Source organism: Sceloporus undulatus, chromosome 6 (genome assembly GCF_019175285.1).
Source record: "Sceloporus undulatus isolate JIND9_A2432 ecotype Alabama chromosome 6, SceUnd_v1.1, whole genome shotgun sequence".
NCBI lineage: Eukaryota > Metazoa > Chordata > Lepidosauria > Squamata > Phrynosomatidae > Sceloporus > Sceloporus undulatus.
The window spans coordinates 97,403,706-97,430,855 of NC_056527.1; the positions used below are offsets into that span (position 1 = coordinate 97,403,706).

The window sequence follows — 27,150 nt, forward strand, 5'->3', positions numbered from 1 at the left end:
AAGGCTACATCTTGTGGCTGTAAATACCAATGCATTCACCGTGGGTGCAGTGCTTCATGGCTTAGCATAGCACAGTAGTTCCACACGTAGAACTATGTTACACCGAGCCATTTACCACCCCCAGACCAAACCTATTTCCACTGATGTCTTCCTCCATCCACACCGGGGGTGGGGGGGGGGGGGAAGAGATCAGAGAAGTGTCTGACTGTGTCCATATATTCAATATGAAACACATACATCAGCTGAGATAATCATTTCACAACTGGCTACTGGGACATAGCTAGATTCCTTTCTACTCCTCCACTGCTCTCCTCCATGCATGGATGGCTGAAGGGGGGAGATGTTCAGCAGCTCTACAGTAGATGAGGGGGGAGGCTTCATTGTTGCAGCAGGACAAATGGAATACTAACCTCCACAGCAGCCAAAAATAATCATTCGCAAACATATGGTTAGCTTATGCATGCATATGACACACAGAATGCCAGCCACTATGTGTTACATGAGGATATTTTTTTGTGCATCACCCTCTTTCACATTTTTGAGCCTTAGAAAAACTTGTATCTGCTTTCTTCTCCAGGAGATAATCCCAAATTCTGTGCGCCTTTCCATTCCTTCATCCTTTGACTGTCTTATTCGTTTCAGAAGGTATAGGGGTCCTACAAGAACTGCCAACTATTGGGCAACATGTGAAGAGGCGAGTCCACAGAAGTATTGCTGGACCCAACTGAGTGCTGGACTTCATTGAGGCATGGGGGAAATGTGAAATTCTAGCAAAGAGGGTACAGTACTTGTGCAGGAGACTACCAGGCCAGGTGGCTGCTTTTATGAGAGCTTTCCTATAAGACAGTGATGTGACTGGTTCTGTGAGACACAAAACAGGAGGCAGGTCTCTACCAAGGTAGCCATAATAGCAGTTCTTACCCAGCTCTGATCTGAAGAAGTGGGTGCCAGTATTCCTACCTCCCCACACAAGAGCAAACTCCTGCTCCAAAGCATGTCTGCTTGTTATATACTTTCAAGTCGTTTCTATCCAATAGTGTCCCTAAAACAAACCGATCATGGAGTTTTCTTGGCAGTTCCTTCTTGGGGGGAGAGGGGTGCCATTGGATCCCCTGAGGCTGAGAGAGTGTCATCCAATAGGTTTACATGGTTGAGCAGGGATTCAAACCCTGGTCTCCAGAGTCATAGTCCAACGCTCAAACCACTATACCACACTGGCTCACAACGTATGTCTACTCCATCACTAAAAGACCATGGAAACAGAGCTCAGTTTAGATGGCTAAATGCAATTTTATGAAGAGAAATAAGGCGGGGAAGAGTATGACAGACAAACTTACAACTGGGAGAAGGAGGAGGTGAGGGGTGCATTACTCACCCAGTATAGCAGCAAGAAACTGCCATTTCTAGGTCAATTATGGTACTGCTGTGTCCTGACTATTGATGGGAAGGGTAAGAAGAAACCATCAAATTAAAAACATGCTAAATGAGTAAAAACTACGTGTAGGGAGGGCTCAGGAGGAATAGTGTCCACTCACAGTATCACGGGCACTTGAGAGTGGTGAAACTGAAACTTTCCCATCCTCTTCCATCTGTATTTACAGGGTAAAACACCAGTCGCAGTCAATTTGTGGCTAAAACCATGAAAAGTGTTTGGGGGGAGGGGGCCCAGGGCAGGTAGCAGATGCACAAGACCTGCACTCTTGAAATGCCACCTCTCTCCAAACAAACAGGTTTGCCCCAACCCCCTTCCACATGCCTCACACAGTATAGGAGGGGCACAGGGAGTGGGCCTCAGCCAAGCCTACTTGCATAAAGGGCCGTTTTGATTCTCCTTCCCTCCGCGCAATCAGATAAGATCAGAGCGGGGGCATGGGCAAGCCAGACTTGTCTAGCCCTATTTCCTTGGGAAGACACGGCTCCTCATCCATCTTGCGTCCATGTTTTCGAAAGTACTTGTATCGCTGGACGTAGGCCTTGATAAGGTTGTTCACCTTAACGGGATTAATTTCTCCACTCTTGCTGTGGCAGATCTAAAGGATGGACAGAGGAAGAAATAAGAATGTCATGCCTTCCTCTTTCTTTGTAGACTTGCACCCCCACTACTCCAAACACCACTGCCACCTCCAACATACACATCTTTACCTTGTGGACGGCTTTGCGCAGGATGTCCTTGTACTCTTCCTTGGTGATCTCCTTTTTCTGGTAATAGGGTTTGATGGCCAGCTTCACTTCCTCCACTGCTCGCTCTTGCGTATGCAGCTTTTTCAGATACTTAAATGGGAGCAGAGGCAGGGGAGTTAGCAGGAGCCAGGAGCAATACAAGCAGTCAAGCTAATCTAAAGCTGGTGGCTAGTGCTTGGCAAGATTAGCTCAGTGGACTACAGCCCCCAGAATATCCTGTCTTGTTGGCTGGCTGATTTTGTAAACAAACAAACAAAAAACCTAGCCCTAAGTTCTCAAGCTCTGGTGGAGAACAGCTTTGGAGCATGGAGTAGAATAGCAGCTGCTGTCCTGTCCTGATAGTGATCACAATGGAAAGAGACCAGGATATCAATAACTTGTTTCTGTGAAAAAACAGTTTAAGGATGTGTTTTTAAGACTGGAGAAGACACAACAGTGATACAATGTTCTGGTTGTGTGCCTTCAGATTGTTTCTAACTCATGAGGACCCTAAGGCAAAACTACCATGGGATTTCTTGGCATCTTTCTTCAGAAAGGGTTTGCCATTGTCATCCTCTGAGTCTGAGAGACTATGACATGCCCAAAATGGGTTTACATGGCTGAGCTGGGATTGGAACCCTGGTCTCCAGAGTCATAGTCCAACGCTCAAACCAGTATACCATACCGGCTGTCAGCAATACAATCACCATCTTCAAGTATTGGATGGGCTGCCATGCCGTAGATGAAGCACATTTGTTTTCTTCTACTCCAGATGGAATAGATTCAAGAAAGGAGATTCCAGATAAAATGAGGAAGAATTTGACAGCAGAAATTAGTATCTCAGAAAGTGATGGACTCTCCTTTGATAGAAATTTTAAAGAGGTTGGATGGCCATCGGTCGGTGATCTTTTAAATTTGATTCATACATTGGCAAGGGGTTGAACTTGAAGACTCTTGGGATTTCTGCCATGTCTATAATTCTAAGATCTCCCGGACCTAATAAACTAATTATTATAATTCTTGTAATTTGAATCCACTGGTTCAAGATTATTCTCTGATCCTAACACAGGTCTTCAGAAGCCACTTGACTTCTTTCAGGTATACATTTGGCCTTCCACATTCACAGGGGTTAGGGGTGCAAGACCCCCGTGATTGTGGAAAAACTGTGAATAACCCCCTCCCAGAAGCCAGTTAAAGGGAGGAGTTGGTGGGGGAAGAGGAACAGGTGCACGTACTCCTCTTTCCTCCCCACCCTCCAGTCCCTTTAACTGGTTCCCCGCCCCTTTCCCGGGTGGATGGGTGCCTGTCTTCTCCAGGAACTGATATGCCCAGGAAAGAGGAGGGAATGTATCCTTTCCTGGGTGGATGGGTGCCTGGGGAAGGCAGCAATCTGAGTGGGAAAGGGGTGGGGTTGGCTCACACATCCTTCCTGGCTTCTCCCTCATGGGCTTTTTCCCCAAGTGGAAAAGTCTGGGAGGGAAGAGGAGGAGGAGGAGTGTGTATGCACCCAGCCTTGACCTCACGGATAATCAAAAACGCAAGTGTCAAAGCCACGAATGTGGAGGGCCAAGTGTAGTTTAAAGCAAGTGCAGGCACACTGGTGACCTTCCGAATCAGAGAATTCACATTAGCTACAAACAGCTTGATCAATGGGAGTCCAAGAGGAGTTGTAGGGATGATAGGAACTAGAGTCCACAACAATTCTAGAAGACTCTGAATTGCTGACTGCCAGCTTAAAGCACCTGCCCCATAATATGATAAGGTTCTACCTGGCTTTCTCTCAGTACTGGGATGATATTCACTTTAGATATTTGGTTTTATCTTGAGTTTCAATTTTGAAAACAGGACAGCAGTCCAGCTAACAGCTTCCTCCCACCCCTTATCCTAACCATATGTCCCTAACAGGAGTTCACAAAAGGCATTAAAGGAGCCTTCTCCAACACGGTGCTCTCTACTATGTTGTACTATAATGCCCATAGACCCCAAGAGATAGAATATAAATTTGTTTGGTTCTCATGTTCCTAAGGGAACATCCTTTTTGCATGCATCTCCTGAGCCCTGCAAGAAAAACAGAGCCTAAATTCTAAACATTTCTGAGGCTTCAAAACGGTTTCATGGGGGAGAAAAAAAGACATACACAAAACCATTTGAAAAATACAACCATGCTTTAGTCAGGAAAATGTGGATGTGTGAAAAATGTGAACAAAATATATATATACCAATTTCTGTGCCAGAAGGAAACAAAATCTCACCACCTGATATATACAAAATCAGACCAAATGAAAACTGGTGGACAGTAGGAGTTGTGATTCAGTACATCCAGGCAACAGGACAGGCTGCCTACCTCCAAAACACAACAATTTTTAAATTCCAAAGACTTTTACCTTATCACTATCTCCTCGTCCATCAGAGCTGGTGCTGCCCAGATCGGTGGCAGATGAGGAAGCAAAGATGCCAGCTGAGGGAGGGCCTGATGAAGTCTGGCTTAAATTTCCAGGCAACACTCCTGTAGGGGTGCCAGGGGTCGAACCACATCCTCCTAGAGGCAGGGAACCCTGAAGCAGATAAGAGACAGGCGGTACAGCCAGGTGTGAAGCAGGTGGATGGATTGGTGGTGCTGGTGGCTGAGGAGGGTTCAAGGAGGCTGAGGGCTTGGTATGCGTCAAAATCTGGAAGGTTAGAGAAGGGGAAAGGGGGTTAAGAGGGCTTGGGAAGGAGGCAAGAGAAATCCATGAACCACTGTGGAGTGGCACACCTCTTTGATTTTCCATTGTTTAAAAAAAAAGCCATTGGAACCCTCGTCTCAAATGGAATGAAAGTGTTAACTTAAAGTCTGCCTAGCTGTCAGAGATAGGACCCCTTTTGAAGAGAACTACAACTAGAAACCCCCACAGAATATGGCCACTGGCCATGATGGCTGGAGGATTCTAGAAGCTGTAGTTCTCAAACAGAATTTCTCCAAGCTTTGGGCAGGACAATAATGACTCCGCCCTCCACAACTGCCATCTGCCGGCCTGAGAGGGCCAGGGCAGGGTAGTCCAGTCCATCAGACTAGCCTGGAAAAGGAAGAGCCCCCCTCCATCCATCTGCCTTGTTCCAGGCCTTAGAGGGGAGAAGAACCACTGACCTCATCCCCTTTCCTCCATCATCCCTTCTCCTTTTGTTTCGTGTCTTTAGATTGTAAGCCTGAGGGCAGGGAACTGTCTGATTAAAAATAATATTGTAAGCCGTCCTGAGAGCCATTAAGGCTGAAGGGCGGGATATAAATACCTAAATAAATAAATAATATAAATAATAATGCACAATCTCCTTCACCTGCGTGTCACTCAATAAAAGCAGGGCTGATACATAGTGCACAGGAACCAAAGGAATGGCAAATGAAGAAACAAATAATCCTTCATTACTAGAATCCCTTCAATTGACCACTGCTTGGTTGCAAAGAGAATCACAATTCTGGCTGCAAAACAGAAGGAAAGAAGCAAAGCCAGGATATTCATCTTCTCTATTAAGAGGCCAATTGTCACCTAGTGAGCGGTACCCATTCCACTATTTCTAGCATAGCTGTTCCTTATAATGATTAGTATCTGATCTTTGCTCCCCTCTGTCCCATTTCTTTTCTATCCCTGTCTCTGACATAGTGCATTGTGTCTTTCAGACTGGCAAGGACTATTATACCACTGAGCTTTGCAAGCCCGACTTAGAGCTTTAGAGACTAAGGAGCAAAGTACAAATACTGCAAATCAGGAATGGGCTATATATGGCCCTTGGGCTACAAATGCCCCCCAGCTGACATTTGTAGCCCCTTGCTGAGTCTTCTCTTATCTGTGAATTTGCTGTGGCAGCAAAATCACCCCTTTTTTCATTGTAAAGAAGGTGTACATCTCTTTTTTTCCTGGAAAAAATGTTTTCACAAACCTCTAGGAAACATACTCTTGGGTTTCACATGGGAAAAAAACTACAGTTTTTGCTACTGTCTGAAATACAGCAAAAGACTGAAGGTTTGGTGGTTGTTGTTGTTTTACTTGTAAAGGCACACACATGAAAATGTGGAAATGTTGTTGTTGTAGCAGTGAATTCAGAATTAGGAGTGGGGCATAAATAATTGCTTGTGTGTTCTGTGGGACCCAGTGGGGCTGCTCAGCACCTGGGAGTTATCCACCTCTGCTTCAAACACACATTAATTTCCAAGAGCTGACCCCCCCCCCCCAGATAGGGCTGAAGTTTGGAGAAAAATAGCACAATGGGAAATAGTTTATGGATCCTATAAAGAAAGGGAATAATTAACAATGACATTATCACATAGGCACACATTTAAAGTGAGGCAACAGAAAAACCTTTTGATATGGTTTGTATTAAAGGTCTTTGTGAAAACAGCCAAAATGTTTTTGAGGAAGTGGAAATGCTTGCTAAGGAGGCTGCCAAACACCATGTAATTGCAAAGACAAGCATCTGTTTGTCAGCCGAATCACAAAAACTCTAATCTGTAACTGAAAAGAATTTTGGAGTCCAATTCAATGCATGTTTAATTGGAAAGCAAGTTCCATTTTGTCTCAGGGGATTTATTTCCAAGGAGGTGTGTAAATCAAATTGGTATTTTGTTAGAATAGAATACTTATACACCTTTGCTCTTTTGGCATAGAGACTATGCTGGGGATAGAGAACATTTGGTCTGTAGACCAAATTGGGTTGCTAGAGGTTTCTACAAGTCCCTTTCCAGCCCACCATCACTGCTGGGGGCAGGGGAGAGGGAAGCATAAAAATTCCTGGTGTTACCTCTGATCCGTGATTAGAGATAATTGTGGAGATTCCCAATGCCCTGCCTGCCCCAAGCTTTCCTTGATCAGGAAGGATATAAAGAATCACAGACTATGTCACAAGGCATGAGGAGTGCTGCTGCTGTTGGGTAAAGATGTGAGAAAGATACCTCACCAGCCCCCCCCCCCCCAACAGTGAGGTGGGGTAGGTGAAGCCCATCATCATCCCATGTGGGACCTGGTGATTATTAGGGGCCTGTCCCACAACATCCAGCCCATGGAAGAGGATCCATCCTCCCATAAAGGTTTTTCACTCTTAGATGAGAAAACAACAACTAGTTATTTCCCACAAGCAATCTGGGACCCATTCTGTCAATGAGGAAGTAGAGGATGCTAGATATGCACAGAGGTGAGATACATGATGAGTTGTGAACTGGGGCAGCAAACATAATCCTAGGGGAGAATGCAGCACCACTTCCAGCACAGAAACAGATCATGTTACTTTATGCATTGGCCACAAAGTTGCTTTGAAGCCATCTACATCACTTAAGTATGGGCTACCAAGGCCAGGGAAATCAATCCACTCCAAATGATCTGGACCATAACTCTCATACTTATTGCCTGGGGCTGGTAGGAGTTGTAGCCTAAAACATTGGCATTCACTTGGTTGCCTACCTAAGCTGTTCTGCATGCTCCAACACATATGTGCTGCCTCCTTTGTGATATTAATGTCTCTTCAGTAACAGTGAAACTCAAAACCTTCCCTCACCACTAAAACCAAGTTGTACAGTTGGCCCTCCATATCCACAGATTTTTTTTATTCACAAATTCAAGCATCCAGGGCTTGACATATATTCAAAAAATATACAAATGCCAAGCAGAAAACCTTGATTTTACCATTTTATAAAAGGGACACCATTTTACTGTCCAACATATATAATGGGACTTAAGCATCCACGGATTTTGGTATGGAGGGGGGGGGGGGGGGGGCCTGGAATCAAACCCCAGGGGATATCACGGGCCCACTGTACTAGACTTAGAAGTAAGTACAGTGGACCCTTGTTATCCGCTGGGGTTTGGTTCCAGGAACCAAGGCATGGTCCCACCATGAATAACAAAATCCGTTTATGCTCAAGTCCCCATTAAATACAATGGCATAGCAAAATGGTGTCCCTTATATAAAATGGAAAAATCAAGGTTTGATACTTGAAATTTATACTTCTTTGAATATTTTCAAGCCATGGATGCTTGAATCTGTGTAAAAAAAATCCGTGTATACGGAGGACCAACTGTATTACACATATTCTGGAATTATAAAAGCAGAACCATGACAGCTACCTCTTTTGCCCACATTCCACATTTGGGATGCAGAACACAATGGTTGTGCTTAAAACTTGAATGCCAACATTGCTACCCTTAGGTGAAAGAAATTCAAACACAATCAATGTTCAATTCAGCAACCAAACTCTAAATTCACTAACAACATCACACTTGCTTCATACCTGATTGGTTGCTTGAATAAGCTCCTGGGCTTTTGCCCGACTGGCGAGGTTGGCCTCCTCCATCTTGAAGAGCAGGGCAGTCACTAAACAAGAAACAAAAATAATTTTCCAGGCTGCAAGAGGTTCATGAATTGATAAGACTGTCTTCTACCCCAGACTCAGTCTTCCAATATGATAAATATTTGTATGCTCTAGTTCAGAATTTTAGATATCAAGCAGGGACTGATCTAGATAGCCTTCAAGACTCTATGATTCTATCCACATCTCCCCCACTCCAGACAACAGCACTGTGGGGAGAAGATTGAGAACTGGGGATGAGTTAACCACTCTCTCCTCAGGATAACTCCCAGATTCCAGTTGACATTCCTACCAACCTGCTCTTCTAGATAAAGTATTTTAACACACTGGGAGAACTTATGGATCATTCACATCATGTACAGCTAGGGTTTAACTTGTATCCTGTTTTGCAGAGGCATGAAGAAAAAGAATCCACCTGCTTCATATGCAAAGCCTCCCTCTCTTGTAGGTCAGTCATTTTCAAAGCCACCTCATGAAAAGGTCCATGGTCTTCCAGAAGCTCACTTCCTTCTGGACCAATGCCACCATGGTTTTAAATGTGATGCAGCTTCTAGGCTCTTTGCCCTGTCCCTCCATTGCTAGTTAATTCTCGATACCAACCATACTCTGGAGCAGTTTTTGGATCATCTATATGACAAAAACCCTTCTCTTTTTCCTTTCTCCAACAATGGCTTCCAGTGCATGAGGGTGAACATACAACTTCTCACCCTGCAGAGACTGGTTAGGCATACTGCCTCCTGGCCAAATGAAATGGCATGGACCATATAGCATTTCCCCAAGAAACTAGCTTGCAGGAAAAAAGGGAGAGGAGAACACTTCCCATTCTATCCAATATGGAGCAACTGAAACTCTCAGTGGTGAAAGACCTCTATGCCTTGTACAGCTCTGTAGTTGTAAGCTATCCTGAGATGTTTTTGATATAAGCAGACACGAACACCCTAAAATATCCTGCTGACCTCAGGTGCACTGGAGGGCTCTAATACTTAACTACAGCAAAATTTAATGGCCAGTCTAGTTGCTTCTGGATTTCAGAGTAGAGAAGTGGCCACCTGTCCTTTGCTTCAAGCAGCAAAATATATTCGGTCAATAATTGTCTGATACTCTGTAGTCTATGGAACTGTGTACCCACTAACTCCTGTTAGTATTTCCCACCATACCATTCCCAAAAACCCACATAAAAACACTTCACAAAGATCCTGGAAAAACAGAAATTCACAAAAACCAATAAATATATAAAAGCTGCTATTTTCTGGCTCCTTGGCTCTGGATAATTCAACAGTTTTGAGACGATCTGCCCAAAGGAATCACAGTTCCACATATATTTAGGCAAAATGGTGACCATCTGCAAGCAAGTATTCCCTTCATGCAATTTCTCTTGCTGTTCAGATTGTATGCCAATATTTTGGATCTTGTGGCCAGAGAGGAGAGAGAATTACTTGCTACATTCCTCTTCTAGTCTATCTTGTAAATCAGGGATGGAAATTATGTGGCCCTCAGATGCTACCAGCCTTCAACTCCTAGGCAGTCCTAGCCAGTATAGCCAAGGGTGAGAAATATTGGGAGCTGTAATCTAACAACATTTGCAGGGCTACATGATTCCCATCACTGCTTTAAATTTTGACTCTTCATTTGTTGTCCAGTGCAGATTTGTATCTCCAGCCTCAAGAAACATGAAGTGCAGTACAACAGTTAAAACACTGGATGAAAACACTGAAAACCCAAGTTCAAATCCCTAATTGGCCATGATGTTGAGTGAGTAATCATGGGTCTGTCACTGTCTCCTAGCTTAACCAGCACCCAAAAACTCCCAGATTCCCTAAACAGGGAGATTCTAGAAACTGCAGTCCAAAAAAGTCATTTTTCCAACCTCTCAGGTTCTTTTGTGAGGATTAAAATGGGGCAAGGGTCATGTATGCCACTGTGAGCTCCTTGGAAGGAAAAAGCAGGTACTGTACTAAATATAACATGAAACTTGCTTGCTTTTCTAAAATGAAGGCTATGGTTTTTCTCAGGTTGCTAAGACTGAGGACCTGAACTGGGAACTTGTGCTTGGACAGTGAACATTTGAGGGGCTGGAATCTAAAGCGGGTTAATCCATTAACAACACAGAGGCTCCAGCTTTGGAAAAGAGATCTGAATATACTGTAAGACAATTTGAGAAAAAAACAGAAATCTCTTTCCTGGTAACACCTGATTTTTGCTGAAGCCTGAAGACCAGAGCCAAGAAAAGTGAGTCTTTTTTTTTTTTACTACATCCATCAGAATCCCTCCAACCAAAATAGCTCATGGTCCCTCCCATCCCTCTGTGATACCTACATGCCAGTACACCACTGGTGCAGTCCACCCCACCCTGCAGATTCCAGGACATGGGAGCAGGTGGAGGCTGAGGTGTGCTACGAGGTGTATGGGACGGCTGCTGAAGTGGCTGCTCCTCTTTGGTCTCAGACAAGCTATCTGCTTCAGGCTCCTCTGCTGGCACCCTAGGTTGCTCAACTGGGGGGTCTTCAGGAAGGAAGGAGACATCAGGTGTCTTACAGCTGCTGTCCACTGTCTGGGAGTCAGGAGTAAGTTCCTGGTCGGGCACCAACGGCTGAGGGCTTGGCGGCTTGGCCGTGCCCTCTGATTTCTCTGAACCAGACCAGGAGGGTTCCTCCTTGACTCTCAAAGGACTGCTTGCACCCTGACTGCAGCTGTCAGCTTTGGATTTCTTCAGCCCTGTCTTCACCTTCAGCTTCTTCTTTTTCTTGGGCTCAGAGGTTCCCTTTGGCTTGATGCCCTTCAGTTTTTTCACACCCATTTTAGCCTTCAGTCCTTTTACTTTCTTGGGTTTGAAGCCTGGCTCCTTGACATCAGCCATTTCACCCTGCCCTGCTGCTGAAGCTCCAACCATCAACACCTTCTCCTCCGACTTAAGGAAAGGTGAACGGCTCTCCTTATCCCGGCTAAACTTCACCCCAATTGAACCCACTTCCTTCACTGAGGTGGTGCTGCTTACCCCTTCACGGATCAACACAGCTACCTTGGACTGGAGCTTCACCTTCCGGCCTGAACCTAACTTGCCACTTTCTTTGTGGCCTCCAGCCTTAACCTTTTTCCCAGTCTTGTCCCTGTCAGTCCGGGCCTTTTTTTCAGCCTTAGGCAATTCTTGTTGTTCAGAACAGGGTGGGACCTCCTTCAACTTTTTCTTGTACTTATCCCGGGCACCAGGGCGATCCTCGAGATAAGCTCTCTTGCGCTCTTTCTCCTTGGGCATCTTCAGCTTGGTGTCCTCCTCAGGCCGTTTGTCCTTGCGGGATGGGGCGACATCCTCTTTGGCTGTCAGGCGCACTCCACTGGACTTGGACTCCTCAGCAGGCTCTCGGTCTGAGAAGCAGGCATCAAAGCTCATTCCTTCAGAATCGTAAAGCACCTCCCGCTTAGCTCTCTCTGGCGTCTCCAGCAGCCCCTCCATTTTCTCTTGCTGGTTGACTGTAATGGTCCGTTTGATGGTGAAGAGGTCATTGTCATTGAGGTCCTGGATCGAGGGGGGCACCACAGTTCGTGCATCTCTCCGACGCTCTATCAGGGCCTTCTCAGTCTTGGGTTCCTCCAAAAGGTGGACCTCCCGCTCCTTGTCCTTGGATAACCGATGGGAGGAATGCTTCTCACGTGACCGGGAGCGGGAGCGTTTCTTCTTCTTCCTGCCACCATCCCCCCTATGTCTGTCTTTGTGCCGACTGCGATGGGCACGGCTACTACTGCGTGACCGGGAATGCCGCCCACGGCGCTTCTCCTTTGACTTAGACTTCCTGCTCTTGCGTCGTTCTGCAGATGTGTGTGATGAGCCAACAGCTGACAAGCTTGTGCTGATGGATGGTGACCAGGAACGGGAGGTTCGATGATGTGAGCGGGACCTTGAGGCTCTGTGACGTGACTGCCGGAGTTCCTTGGATTTTGAGCGTGACTTGGATTTCTTCTTGGGGTTCCATGACGAGGTGTAAGACTCCTTGGGTTTTGAGGCCTTACGTTCACGAGATCTTTTGCGTTCCCGTTTGGATTTCTTACATGAGCCAGAACTAGAACCTGAGTGGGATTTGGAGGCAGGACGCTTTGGGGCGGGTGGGGGTGGGGGTGGAGGCAGTGGCGATGGAGCTCGGTGATAGCGCTCTCGGCGCTGAGTCAGAATCTTCCGCCTCAAGTCCACCCCTTTCCAACGTGGGTCAGGTTGGTTCTCACTAAAGTCAATCTGTAAGGCTCCTTCATCATCCGAGTCTGCATGGAGTGACAGGAAATCATCACCTTCCACGACTCTCAGGGTACGCTGTTCAGCAGTTCGGCATCTGCTCCGGAAGAGTCGAATGGGACTGTACCGCTCATCTTCAGGCTGAACAATCTCCCCTTCTTCAATTTCTGAGTCACCACCACCACTCCCGTCCCAATCCATTGATGACCGCCGCCCAGCTCGGTGATGCCCACCTTTGGATGTCTTCTCCCCACTCCTCAGTTTGGCATTTCCAACTGTCACCACTTCTAGGGACACTTTTCCTTCCAGCTGGGGCTTGGCTTCCACATCCAAGCGGCCTTTGGGGGCCAGATCTACCACAAATACCCGACGGCGTGGCTCAGGTGCTTGAGATTCAGCCTGTTCTGAGGGAAGCTCCTCAGGCAGGGTGGAATCAGCACCCGGAAGCTCTTTGCCCTCAGGGGGTTCAGCGGGACATGTGGCCTTGCTTTCATATTCCCCATCAGGTTCTGCCTCTGGCTCTGAATCTTCTTGTCCTTTGTCAGAGCTGGGGAAATCCTGGCTCAAACTATTTTCATCATAGATGCCAGCCAAAGTTTCTGAGATGCGACTAATGCTATGGGACATGTCTGGAGGATTCTGGTCATGGTCATCTTCCTCATCATCATCTTCATCCTCCTCCTCCTCAGGTGAAGGAGTACTAACAGAGGAACTAGGGTTGGAGCCTGTGGGATCAAAGGGATCATATTTCTGGTCATGCCGGCCACCCTCTGAATCCTTGTTGGGAGAATCGCCAAAGCCAAAGTCACCATTAAGGTTATCCTCATCAGTGGGATGAAAGGGATCATAAATATCTAAGTCTGGGGAATGCATTGGGGGACAAGGGTTCGAGGAGCCAGCACTGCCACCTTCTCCAGGCAGGCCTTGGTGGCGGGACATGGAGGAGGTTGATGATGAGCAAGACGATGAAGAAGAAGTGCTGGAATCAGCCTTATCTATGGAGTTGGAGGGTGGTGGCTGCGATCTCTGCTGGGATTCAGATTCCCGACCAGTGGCACTCTGGGGGCGTTGCTGCCCCCCCACTGGAAATTCCCATGCCAGTTCCCAGAGTCATGCCTAAGCAAGGTGAAGGAGAAGTCCTATCTGCTTTAGGGACCTTCGAAACCTTGCTTCTGCCTAAAAGAGAAGTCCAACTAGCCTTGTCCATGATAGGCATAGTTCTGTGTGGGTCCAGAAGATAGGGCTGCTCTAAGAGCAAAGGCTGGCCAACGGGACAGGTGCTGCTTCCTCTCCAGCAGGGTGCAGATGATCCAAGGCAGGCTGTACAAAGCAAAAGGAACAGTCAGGAGTGCAGCAAAATTTGTATCTTCCACACATTAAAACAATATATCTGTTAAACATGACCTCATTATTAGGCCTTGATGAAGAAAGGAAATTTTGGAAAATATTATTATATTTAATATCCGCGGCCAGAGGGATAATAGCAAAGAAGTGGAAATTACCTCTCACCCCAACTATAGAGGATTGGCGAAACAAAATACTTGTAATGAAAGAATTAGATAGATTAACAGCATTATTAAACAAAAAAGATATGACTAAATGGGGAAAGGACTGGGAAGCCATAATACTTTATTTAACTGCTGCTCAGTAATGAGTTGTTCAAGTAATAATAGAAACAATATCTTAATAAAGGTTAATAATAATAATAATAATTGAGGGTTTAAAGATTTTTTGTTGTAATATAAAAATTCATGGTTTTTTATGGAAAGCTTGAAGAATAAGCCTATAATCACTGAGGTGATATTTAGTTTAAAATAAGTAAACTGTAAAAGCATATATTGTATGAAGAATGTGTTACAATTTGTATTGTAAAGTTTAAAAATTATTAATACAAAAAGGAAAAACAAACAAACAACTGTCTCTGAGTTTAGTACCCTTCAGTTTGGTTAAGACTATTGCTCCCGGCATCCACTATAAGTAAGGCCAAAGCTCAGTTTGGCTGAGGATAATGGGAGCTGTTGGAGGCTTTCCCACCCCCAGGAGGGTATAAGGTCAGGAAGGACTGCTCCTAAAGAGATGGAAATTCCTATATTCCATTTCTCAAATACCACTCTAATTTTAAGTCAGCCAGGTCCAGCTCGAAACCAAGCTGTGTGCAGGTATCTGCAATTCCTCTTAACCAATCAGCCACAAACTCCAGATCATTCTAGGAGTCTCCTCCATCCCACAGAACCACGCAATCAATGGAGGTACAATGGACAACCCAACCAGGCCAGAGAACCATATAGTCAACTGTACAAGAGAGACGCTGCCTACACTCACAGTCAGCATCTTGCAACTGCAATCCAAATCTCACTTATGGAGACTAGTTGCTTGGTCTCATCTACACATGACAGGATCCAGTGGTGTCAGTGCAAAGTTTTTGATTGCTAGATGGGACCTAACTTCTCAAGGTAGCAGTTTAAAAAAGCTGTTTGTTCATGTGACCAAAGGCAGGATTATGGAAAACCTTACAATTCTCCTTTCCACTCCCTTAGAGGATCTTGGGCCACAAAAGAAACTGGGCTAGCATGTAAGGACTTCATTCAATAGAAAGTAAAAGAAGTTACCATCTCACTTCTAAGTCTGACAGCCTATTCCTTCTCGCCCCATAATAAAAACCTTGGGTGGCTTTGAGTGGGCAAAATAAGGAGCCTATTAAGCAGGGGACCTGTGATTAAGTTCCTGTCTGTACTCCTGCGTAAGAACTCCTCTCTATAGTCCACCCCAAAGTCTAGTTGCCATCTACTGTGCTAAGATGTTACTGAAATATGCCCATACCTTCCCCCTTCTTTCATGTGCATGTACACACACATACGCACCAGATTTCTGCATCCTCCAGGACAGGTTTCTTCTAAAGACGCCTGACAGGGCACTAACATCTCCCAGCCGCACCTCAGCGACCAGCTCCACCTCTTCCATTTCTTCATCTTCACTATTGAAAGGGGACATGTGGAAACAGAATTAGGCAGTGATCTCACTAATCTTCCAAAGTTCCCAAACTACAGTCATCATGCTAGCCTTCAAGCATGACAGCTTTCCAGATGCTTTTGGACTACAATTGCCTTTTCACTGGCTATACTGGCTAAGGCTGATGGGAATTATAGGCTAAAAAAATACTTGGAAGTCCACCGTTGCTCACTTCTCCCTTAAAGCTTTAAAATCAGGGTGTGGCTTTCCAGATCTTATTGGAATGCAACTCCCATCATTCTTGGCATGCTGATAATGACAGGATTTGTAATCCAACAACATCTGGAGGAATCAGATTCTAAATGACAGCTCAGGGCTGGGCAGCCTATGCCCTCCATGTTGCTAGTGTCCTACCAGCCTCAACCAGAGGGGCTAAAAGAGATTATTAGAATAGTTCATTAACACTGGAAAAGCCACAAACTCCCAAGTCAATTTTAAAAACTGGACAGCAAAAAATAAATAAATAAAATCTGCATTCACTCACCACATCCAAAATTCTCAAGCAGAGTCAAAGTTGCAACCCTGCCACTAACATCACATGGATATACAATTCACTTGGTCAAAACCATTTGCAACTATAGGCTTTTAAAAGATGGTGTAGTGGTTTGAATGTTGCATGACTCTGGAGACCAAGGTTCAAATCCCTGTTCAGCCACAGAAACACATCTTGGGCAAGTCACACTGTTTCAGCCTCAGAGGAAGGCAAATCAACTTTGAACAAATCTTACCAAGAAAACCCTAGGATAGGCTTGGCTTAGGATCACTGTAAATCAGAAACAACTTGAAGGCACGCAACAACAAGACAACTTTAAAAGCTACAACTGTCTTTCCTTGCTTCTTTCTCTTATGCAGACCTGTCACCGTCCTTAACTTTGCCACTCTGAGGATGAATTCACCACCCAGTAACCTCTGAAGTTCCACAATCAGAAGTCAACGGGTTGTCACTTGAATACTCCAGTATATGGACCAACTCCTACAGACATGCTATCATCATTCAAAGGATTTGGTCCAGTGTACATTTCAAAATTTGTCTCCTTTCCTTCAGGCCCACCATGATCCCTAACCTTACTCTAGTAAGGTCTGATATAGCATCGTCACCCATCGGCATGCTTAGGTATCAGATTATGCTGAGAGGTGCTTTCAGCAGCTTCCTCCACTTTTGGAGAATGCCCTTTTGTCAAAGAAATGCATAGAAGCACCACTCATTTTGAATGCTGTATCCCAGTCCAACTACCAGGCACTGGAACAAAGACAAACAAACCTTTCGGCTACAACACTACTTTGTTCCTGTAAATGTGTCTTCTTTTGCTATTGCACTCAAATCATTCTTAAATTACTAGGAAGAGCAATTCCAGCTGTGCATTTCATCATTTGACATCCATCTAAATCTAATCTGTGCAGAGGCATTCATTTCTAAAAGCATCATCATTACCCTATTATGTTAACTAGGTGGCCTTAAAAAGGAACAAGACAAGCTGATGGAGGAAACACAGGCTACTAATCATGTTGGCTATATACTAACTCCAGGGGTGGAAGATATCTCTCTCTCTGTATCAGTTGTTGGGTAGCAAGAGCAAGAGCTGTGGCATTTATTTTGTGTTTATGGGCATCTGATTGGCTGCTGTGGGAAACAGAAAGCTGGACAGGGTTTTGGTCTGGTCCAGCAGAGTTCCTCCTTATGTTTTTAAATAAACAGATGAAATACTGAGTAGTAAAATCTCAAATCTTTTAATATAGAAATTAGAACACTCTCCATAATAGGGTAAACTTGCATCTCTTGAAATTACTGCTCTATAACAATCCCACTTACTAAACCGCTTGGGTCCCTATGGGGCTCTCTACTTCTTGGGGCAAATGGTAAATCCATTCCAGGTAATCCAAGACTCCAGCCAAAGCAGGCATCACACCAGAAGAAGGCGCATCAAGAACCTGGAGGAAAATAGAAAGTGGCATCATCACATATAAGCCAAGAATTACAAGTCCCCCTCCTAAGGTGTGTGGGAGGGGGAGAGAAGGACACAACAAAACAACAGGTTCATATTCACAACAATGCATCTGCAGTTGTTCACATTTTACAATGAAGTTCCATCACCACAACCCACCATCACCACTGCCAAATACAATGGTTCCATCCAGCTCATCAGAATATTGACCGAAACCTAGCTGCCTTGGAAGATCAAACTCATATGTGTTAGAACTTTCCAGCAGCATACAACCATGTAGCACTTGTCATGATTTACATGTCCAAGACAGAGCTTTTTGTTTTTCCACCCAAGTCTACCCTTCAACACTTCTTTTCTGTTTCTATTGATGACATCTCTATTCAACCGGTCCAAGAAGCCCGCAGTCTTGGTTTCATTTTTGATTGTTCTCTGTCGTGTATCCCCCAGATTATTATTAATAAACTTTATTTCTAAAGCGCTGTAATTATACACAGCGCTGTACAAAGTCGGTAAAATTAAAGAGAATATAAAAGCCTGCCCCAGGCGTACATTCTAAAATAATAACAATTAAAAGAATAGATAAAATTACCATATAGAAAAGAAAAAACAAATTAAAAACATCAAATATAAAACAAGTCACATCACATCAAATATTATCAGACAGCCAGATGACAATCACAAATTCCCTGAGAACGCTTCCTTAAACAATATGGTTTTCAGCTCAGCCTTAAAGCTGGTTAGGGAAGTGATGAGCCATGCAAGCAGAGGAAGAAGGTTCCAGGAATGAGGGGCAGCAAGAGAGAAGGGACGGATCCGGGATGGGGCAGAGGAGATCCTGGGTTGAGAGAGGAGACTTTGGCTACCAGAGCGGAGTGTGCGAGTAGGGATGTAGGGAGAGAGAAGATCGGTTAAATAAAGAGGGGCCAGCCCATACAGGACTTTAAAGGTGAGTAGCAAAAGTTTGTACCTGATGCGGAAAGGAAAAGGGAGCCAGTGAAGGGAGGACAACAGAGGGGAGACATGATCATAACGGCGATCATGTCACATCCAGTACACAGCCAAGGCATGTAGATTCTTTCTATACAATATTGCTAAAATCCAACCATTTCTGTCGGCCTCTACTGCCAAGACTCTGGTCCATGTCCTGGTCACCTCGCGACTAGATTATTGTAACCTCCTTCTGGAAGGCTTCCTCTCTCTCACCTCCATCCTTTAATTTCTGTCTAGCATTCAGCTGCACGCATCATTACATCCTCTCACTGCTTCGACCATATCTCTCCTCTATTTTCCCTTCACTGGCTCCCCCTCCCCTTCCATATTCAGTATAAACTTCTCTTGTTGACTTTTAAATCCCTGCATGGGCTGGCCCCTCCTTATTTATCTGAGCTTCTTTCTCCTCACCTTCCCACCCATGCCCTCCATTCTGGTAGTCAAGGTCTGCTGTTTCAGCCTAGGATTTCCACTGCCCCATCCCAGATTCTTCCCTTTTCACTTGCTGCCCCTCACTCCTGGAACTCCCCCACGAACGCGGCTCTTCACTTCTTTAACCAGTTTCCAAACTGAGTTGAAGACTATACTGTTCAGGGAAGCGTTCCCAGGCATTGTGTGATTGTTATTTGACACTTGATATTTTATACTTGATGTTTTTAATTTGTTGCCTGCTTATTTTATCGACTCCTATAGTCTATTATTATGCATGATTTTATATGGACATTCATCCCTCCATATTTATGACTTTGATATTTGCGGATTTGATTATTCACAGAGTTTATTAAAAATGTTCTCTCTAGGAATATCTAGGTCCTCCAGTGCAACTCTATGGTCAACTTTAACTAAAAGTTGCACCAAAAATACCTAGAGATTCCTAGAGAGAATACTCTACTAGGCCTTTGTAGCTCCTCCAGCGCAGCTCTATGGTCAGTGTCTGTCGGACGTTGACCACGGAGTTGCCCTGGAGGACCTAGAGATTCCTAGAGAGGTGTCCTCTCAGGTAAAAACATGGTGTTTTTATTATTTGCGGTTTTTCCATATTCACAGGAGTCTTGTGCCCCTAACCCTAGCAAATATGGAGGGACAAGTGTATATTGTTCTCATTTTGTAGAATGTACGCCATAGGCAGGTTTCTTTTTGTCTATTTTATTGATCGTATGTACAGCACTGTGTAAATCTATAGTGCTATATAAATAAATAAATAAATTACGACTGAACATGTTAACTCACTAATACTTAACACATCATCACAGGAACAAGACATGCTTGCAACAGGAGACTGCAACATACCTCACCCATCAGACCATTCCTATCGCAGGCCAATGCAGGGTCCCCACTTCCCAGTTCATCTCTTCCAGGCCCTTCAGATTTGGAGCTCCTGCACCATTTTCTTCGGCTTGTACGCTTGCATTCTGCATCTGAGGACAAAATTAATAAAGAGACCCAAGTAATATCATATCAAGTGCCTGAAGTGTCACAAATACTGGGAAGTAAATAAGGCCAGTGTGTTTAGTTGTCTTTGAGTGTAGTAATCTCCAATCATTAAGAAGCATTTTCTCAAAATGGTGATAAACAGAAGGCTTCTTTGACCCTTAACTTTTTGGATGTGTTACAATGCTAGCCAAGCCTGCTGTGGTTCACGGGAATTACAGTCCAGTACAACCAGAGGATGGAAGACTGTGGAAGGCTGATATCCCTATAGACTGGGACACACTGAATTCCTTCACAGGACATACTGCTCCAAATAAAGCTGGCACAGAAACTGGCCAAATATTTGAAGTCTGGTATAAGACAAGTGCAGGCAAAAGATAGATCTGGATCTAATGATTGATCCCTGGGTGATTTATGGCAGACCAGTAAGGATTTCTGTCTCCGTTATGTTTAAGATTTCTCCAACTTCCCCAATACTGATACTGCTGAAATGAAGAAACCATAACCTGTAGACATTAAGAAGAACTGTCTCAAAACTCAGGCCATCTGGCGTTTCTCCACTGACAAAAAAAGCACTGCTGGTTGATGGAAATTGTAGCCCAATACATATGAAGGGCATTAGATGGGGACACTTGATAAAGTGAAATAAATATATCCTATATTTACAATTTAGTTTGTGTAATTTCACATGAAAAACCTGCAGCCAAAACCCCAGTCCCTTGACTTGACACAAATCAAGCTTATCATGCTTGTTTTAACTTATATGGTAAGCCACTTTGGGTCCCAAACTGAGAGAAAAGCAGGATATAAGTTAAATAATAATTATGCAATGTTTTTGGGCAGAGATCTCTGCTGCTCAAGGTCTAATCCATCCATTCCTGGCTTTAATCTTAGCTCTCACTCTGGATTCTGAAGTACCTTTCTCATTTGCTGGATCTTGCAGTTCAGCTGCCAAGCCAGGGTCCACAGCTTGTTGCAAAGCTTTCTGCAAAGAGAGAAGGGGGGTGTAGTTACTGAAGAATGTCGAGAACTACTATTGACAAAAAAGAAAGTAACTATCCCGAATGCATCTAGACAGGGAGAATCAATGTAATTAAGAGTAAAAAGCTAAATGGAAGGGAGGGGGGGGGGCAGAAATCTTATATTTCAATACAATGGGAGTAGCAATGCATTAGTAACCAAGCGATTAAACTGTAAGAAACCACCAAACCTAAAGTCTACAGATGTACTTTGATAGTTAAAATACTCAAAGGAGATGAACTGATTATCATAAGAACAGCCATTAAAAAGAAATGACCACTCACTGTAAATATTGTTAGTTTATCATACAATCTTTAACAGAAATTATTTTATCAAATACCAGATCCACAATTTACAATAATCCTGGTCACTTGGGAAGAACAGAAAGTGTTCCCAGATAATCAGAGCACATCTAATTTCCCCTTTGTACCTTGTCTTCAGTGAGTGCTTCAACCTTTAAAAACAAATACAAATAAACTGGCTGCACTCAGCTCAGCATGGCTTTCAGGACCCATGACTGAACAAACACTTTTGGTTTTGCATCTGCATCACTCGTTGCTGCCAACCATCTCTGTGTTGAATTTGCACCAGTGGTTTGAGCCAGCTGTGCTACCCCAGTATCAGAGGGTTATTTCCCCCTTTTTCTGTACATGCCCCAAGGTTAGCTTTTTTCCAAAAGGTTTGTTCTTGCATTTCTTTGGAAAGAAAGCCTGAGAAAGTTTTATACACACACACACACACACACACACACACACACCCACCTCAGACCTTCACTTTCTAGAAAGGCCAAACATTCCACATCCCTGTATTAGGATGTTAGCCCCTATGCTCTCAAATCTTACCACTGGCCATTTCATATATATTTCCCCTTTGTATTCATTTGAGAATAGTTGGGACTCTTGGGCTAATAAAAATTGTTCCACAGACAAAAGCAGATATATATCTCACATTTTAAAGCACTTTTGTCAGTGTTGGTATCATCACATTATGGAAGTAGTAGAACCAAAATTTGTTAGGCAATCTGGCCCCTGATCAGAACAGAGGCTGGATGGCTATCCATTGGGGATGCTTCAATTGTGATTTCCTGCATGGCAGGGGGTTGGACTGGATGGCCCTTGTGGTCTCTTCTAACTATGCTTTGATCTGTTGTCCAATAAAAAAATATTTTAAAAATCAAGCGTAGCACACACAAATATACCATATTGTTTCTGCATACTTTCTGTGGACCACATGCTTGGAGATCAGCTACTACAGATGGAATATTTAAAATCTCTGTAGTTTTAGCTACTTATTGGATTGAATTCAGACTTACACTCTGCACACTGAAATTGATGGGATTTTAGTCATGACTAACTTAGATTTCACTGGGACGATTCCAAGTAGGACTAAGATTAGATGCAGACCACTGTATATAAATCTCAATTAATGTCATCATGGAACACTGCTGTTTAATATACTTCACTCAACAGCTGAATAGAGTAATATTATTGCACTGTTTTTTCAGAAAAGCTTAGACTAAAAAAAAAAAAGGAATGGATTAAGTTCTAATGAATCCAGAGATCTTCTATTTTTGTAATGACTGATTTTGTGAAATCTGATTTTCACCTCCTGGTGGTTTTCTTTTTAGGAGAGCACTTAAAAAGTTGTGCTGGGGATCCTCACTACTGAGATCATGATGTCACAGAGCTCAGAATATGACTTCCACTGCAAAAATCAAGTTGTGTTTGAAGAATCCTGTCAAGTTCAAACCCCACAGGAGATGACAAATATTTAGCTCTGAGAGCTGCAGAAAATAAAAAATGACAGATGGACAAATTTCAAGATTTTTTAAAAACAAATAGACTGAGATGGTTCCAGTGGCTAGGGTATGATATTTATTCACTTCAGAGCTTGAGAAGGCTTTTTTGAACTATACCCCCAGTATTCCCCAGCCAGTATAACTATGGCTGACCTGGAGATTCTTGGAGGTATAGTCCAAATCAAGAATTTATCCAAACTATGGCCCTGTACAAATGGGCGGGAAGCGCCATCATGGGGCCAAAGCAACCGCACGCTCCAGAGCCCTAGTACGTGAGGGCAGCCCCTTTATAGAGTGGCACTGCCCACACGGGGAGCGTGTCCATGATGTATGGGTGTCTGAGCGCCCAAATGTCTGTGCCAGGAAGGGGCATCATAGGGCTGCATCCTAAGGAAGAAGCTGCTCTAGGCAGCTTCTTCCTGCCTGTGTATCGTTGCCGCGCAGTTTGGGTGCTGCGGCAATGATGTGCAGCAAAGAGAAGCGGTGTTTCGCTGCCAGTGTGTACTGGGCCTATGTTTCATTTTGGTATTCCCAGGGTGCTTGTTCTCCTGCTATTAAATATATAGTATGCTCCTGCAAGAAGGTAAATAGACATTTCAGGGTTCTTTTTACTGACACGTGTCACAAGGCTTAGGTCAACAGAGCATGCTGCAGCACCTTTTACTGCAGAATTCTTGAGATGGCAGTGGCTAAGTGTCAGGTAAAAATGTTGATCCAGGAAAGTTAGTCCCCTAAAATTAAGGCATAAAAGTAGAAGCCAAACCATCTTCTTTCTCCTTGTTATCTACTCTTAGTTTTGTGGTGGAAGAGTCATCTTATCCAGATTCTTTCACATAACTTTGATTTATTTCAATAATGTGCCATTTGCAGAAAGTCAGGAATGGAAGAAAATGCCTTTCATCAAGACTTCTCTTCCACCTCAGTCACATTCTCCCACACCCCTCTCCCATATTTTAATGGCACCTCAACCTCTCCTTGATTTACAGCTAGGTCTGGCCCTTTTCTTTCCCATCTCCTCTTTGACAGTTGCATAATCTTCAGGAATCATTCAGGAGTCAAGATGCTGCAATGAGTTTATGCATTCAGACATCCATATTTCCACCCAATGAAGAGAACTATGTAGATGCTTTCAAGTTATTCAAAAGGCAACAACGTTTGAAGGAACATGGCCTCATGTCCATGGTCTGGCCTAGAACACGAGTCTCAGGAAGGAACACATCTACTAAAAACTGATAACAGAGCAGAACCACCAAAAAACAAAACAAAAACACTGTGGTAAGAAATATAAAAAGAGAACCTTCAAAATAAATAACTGGCAACTATGCATTTATAAATGAGAAACCCAGTTCAAGAGATTAATCTTCATCTCCAAAGCAGTACCTCTCCAGTGCAGACAAACCAACACTCAGGGCAAAACTACCATCGTCTCTCCCAGCATCGTCTCTCTCAGTCCAACCTGTATCAGGAAGCAGCAGTTATGTCCCCCACTCCAGCCCACAATCCCTTGAGAAACAGAATTGCCATTACCAAAATGATCACTTGGCCAACGCAGAGGGCACCTGATTGGTCCCAATCTGAATCAAGAGCAGGTTCACTGGGTGGCTTCTCACCACCTCGTGCAGGATCCTCCCTTACTGGGGATTGGCGATTCTCTTCTTCTTCCATGCCTGCAAGAGCTAGAAATCCTGGAAGTCAAGGAGAGAAAGACATCAGTGACATTCCAAGGTTCTGACTAACCTGTGTACTTTAGATCTAAGCTCTTAAACTATAGCAGAGGAGGGTTGAGGGGAACATGTCAATGCTGTTGGAGAGCAATCCTCATCAGCAGAAAACAGCAAAAACAAATAGTGAGGAAAGTATGATGAGAGTTGCAGTTCAACACACAACTACACATCATCTCTCTATTCCTGTGATCAAGGGAATAGACTTCCCTTGCACAGAACTCTTGGAATCAAGGCACTCATCCTCATACATTTCCCAGAGACATCAGAGCTATTTGCCATTTAAAGTCAGAATCCTTAAAGAAGAGGAACAGCAACTAATTCAGACCCAGATGATGGGAGAAGTCTTCAAATGCTGCACCCAGATCTCCATCTCTAACCAGCACTACCTGGGACAAGAGCAGTGATTAATGGCAGTTAATGAGCCACTTTCAAGGCAAGACAATAAGAGCAAGGAGGAAAACCAGGATTTGGCTTCATACCCGGTTCTATCTACATGGCTTGTTCCTCTATTGCTCCTGGGCATATCTAGAAAACTTTTCATTTCTCATTAGCTAATCTAGGGAGAGTACTCTTCTGGTGGAAATTCTTAGAGAATGAATATAGTGACTGTACTATCCCCAAGATCAGAAATAAGCTGCTGGAAATCTCCCAATTAATTAGTGAGATTTTGTTTCTGAGTAAGAAATTAATTGAATGCATTAACACACTGGACGAGAAAGCTGTAGTTGTATGCACAGCTTGTTTAGTCCCAATATTCACATTTTTTGTTGTTGTTGTTATTGTGCGCCTTCAAGTCATTTCTGACCTTTGGCAACCCTAAGGTAAACCTATCATACTGTTTTCGTAATAAGATTTACTCAGAGGGAGTTTGCCATTGCCATCCTCTGGGACTGAGAGAATGTGACTTGCTCAAGGTCACCCAGTGAGTTTAACACCTCTCTATTCACAATTTCCCTTTCCCATAATCAAACTATCCATACATTAGTCCTTTTCTTCTGCTGTATCACTGTTTCATATAAGACCCCGTATGAAGCATCTCTACTTTTTTCCCTGTCTTCAGTGAATAAACACTGTCCCCAGTTCCCTTTGTAAACCTCAGTCTGTTCCAAAGCTTAAATGGCATTAGATGCTGGAGCTGTCCAAGACACAGAATCATGGGTAGAATGGCAGAATTCCAAACTGAAAAGCAATAGAACGATGAGTTCCTGGTAAAATTGCATCACGGATCTGTGGGGCATGAAAGCATCTGGGCATTTGTTTTCTAATGTACAAAGGGAAAAAAGGGGAAATCAGCCCTATATATATTTCTTATTCCTTATTTTTCCCTTTACTGAAACGGTGAATTGCTTGATATGTACAGTTACATACTAGATTTTACATCCCAAATGAAGTCGCTTCCAGTACTCTATGCCAACCCTCAAGCCAGCACAACCAATGGTTAGACATGAACATCTGACAAACACCAGGGTATGAAAGCCATTGCTTATCATTTTCATTTACCTAAAATAAACCTAATGGATTGTGTATTCAACTCTTCTTCTCACAACCATCCTATATTTAAAATGCCCCCAAAGTTGACCAGCTATTCTTTCCTTAGAAACCTTTAAAGGAAGACTTTTGTCATCCATTCCATCTTACACAGCATCCTTTCACACACCATCAGTTCAGGACCCAACTGTAGCACTAGCAAATCTCCCATTCTGCTACTTTCCCATTTTGAATCCCTAACATCCTGCTTTTATTCCATTTTGGACACGTTATTCCATCTTCATACTGACGATGCCACACTTTGAATGCTACTCAGGAGGCCATTTAGCCACTTTCAACTTGCCCGCTTTCAATTTCCAATAGTCTTTATGCCTCATCTGCTTCACATTGCTTCTCATCCTGTACTATAAAATTCCCCTCAACCAAATTTGCCTCTCAGTCCTCCAACTCCCACAACTTGTATCATCTCCTTTCATCACTAACTACTTTAGCTCAGTAACAGGGTACAGATTTGTAGCCTATCTACTTCCCAAGATCAGGAAATAGGAAATATATGAGATCCTAACGCAGTGATTCCCAACTCTGGCCTTCCAGGTGTTTTCGACTTCAGCTTCCAGAATCCCAGACCACTGACCAAGGGCTTCTGGAAGCTGATCCAGTTCTGGGCTCAACAGGCAAATTGCACCTCTCACTTCAATTAACCTCATGCTGCCATAACCAATTCCTGGCCTGAATACCACAGAGAGATCCTTGATAATTTGGTCAGGTAACACCAAAAGAGAGAGCCAAAGTGCTGTAGTGGTTGAAGTGCTGGACTATGACTCTGGAGACCAGGGTTCGAACCCCCGCTCTGTCATAGAAACCCAATGGGTGACCTTGGGCAAGTCACACTCTCTCAGCCTCGGAGGATGGAAATGGGAAACCCCCTCCGAAGGAACCTGCCAAGAAAACCCCACGACAGGTTCGCCTTACGGTCCAGAAACAAGGCACACAAAAACAAACAAACCATCAAACATCACCTCCACAACTTG

General features: G+C 44.0%; 2 protein-coding genes across 2 annotated transcripts in view; one reads left to right on the forward strand and one right to left on the reverse strand.

Moving 5' to 3' along the window:
* IRF3 (interferon regulatory factor 3) overlaps nucleotides 1-17,443 on the forward strand; it is a 40,312-nt gene extending 22,869 nt beyond the window's left edge. Inside the window, exon 10 of the mRNA XM_042471980.1 lies at nucleotides 16,578-17,443. Within this exon, the coding sequence (XP_042327914.1) occupies nucleotides 16,578-16,595 (18 nt within the window). The 3' untranslated portion in view covers nucleotides 16,596-17,443. The remainder of the gene's footprint in view (nucleotides 1-16,577) is intronic.
* Nucleotides 1,267-24,592, reverse strand: SCAF1 (SR-related CTD associated factor 1). Its single transcript, XM_042471977.1, is given in 11 exon segments — nucleotides 1,267-2,030; nucleotides 2,143-2,271; nucleotides 4,545-4,829; nucleotides 8,417-8,499; nucleotides 10,811-13,796; nucleotides 13,798-14,036; nucleotides 15,578-15,690; nucleotides 17,536-17,654; nucleotides 19,949-20,076; nucleotides 21,008-21,074; nucleotides 24,435-24,592. Coding segments are annotated over 11 exon segments (4,461 nt in total). The 5' UTR covers nucleotides 24,573-24,592; the 3' UTR covers nucleotides 1,267-1,856.
* Between the last annotated feature and the right edge of the window lie 2,558 nt (nucleotides 24,593-27,150).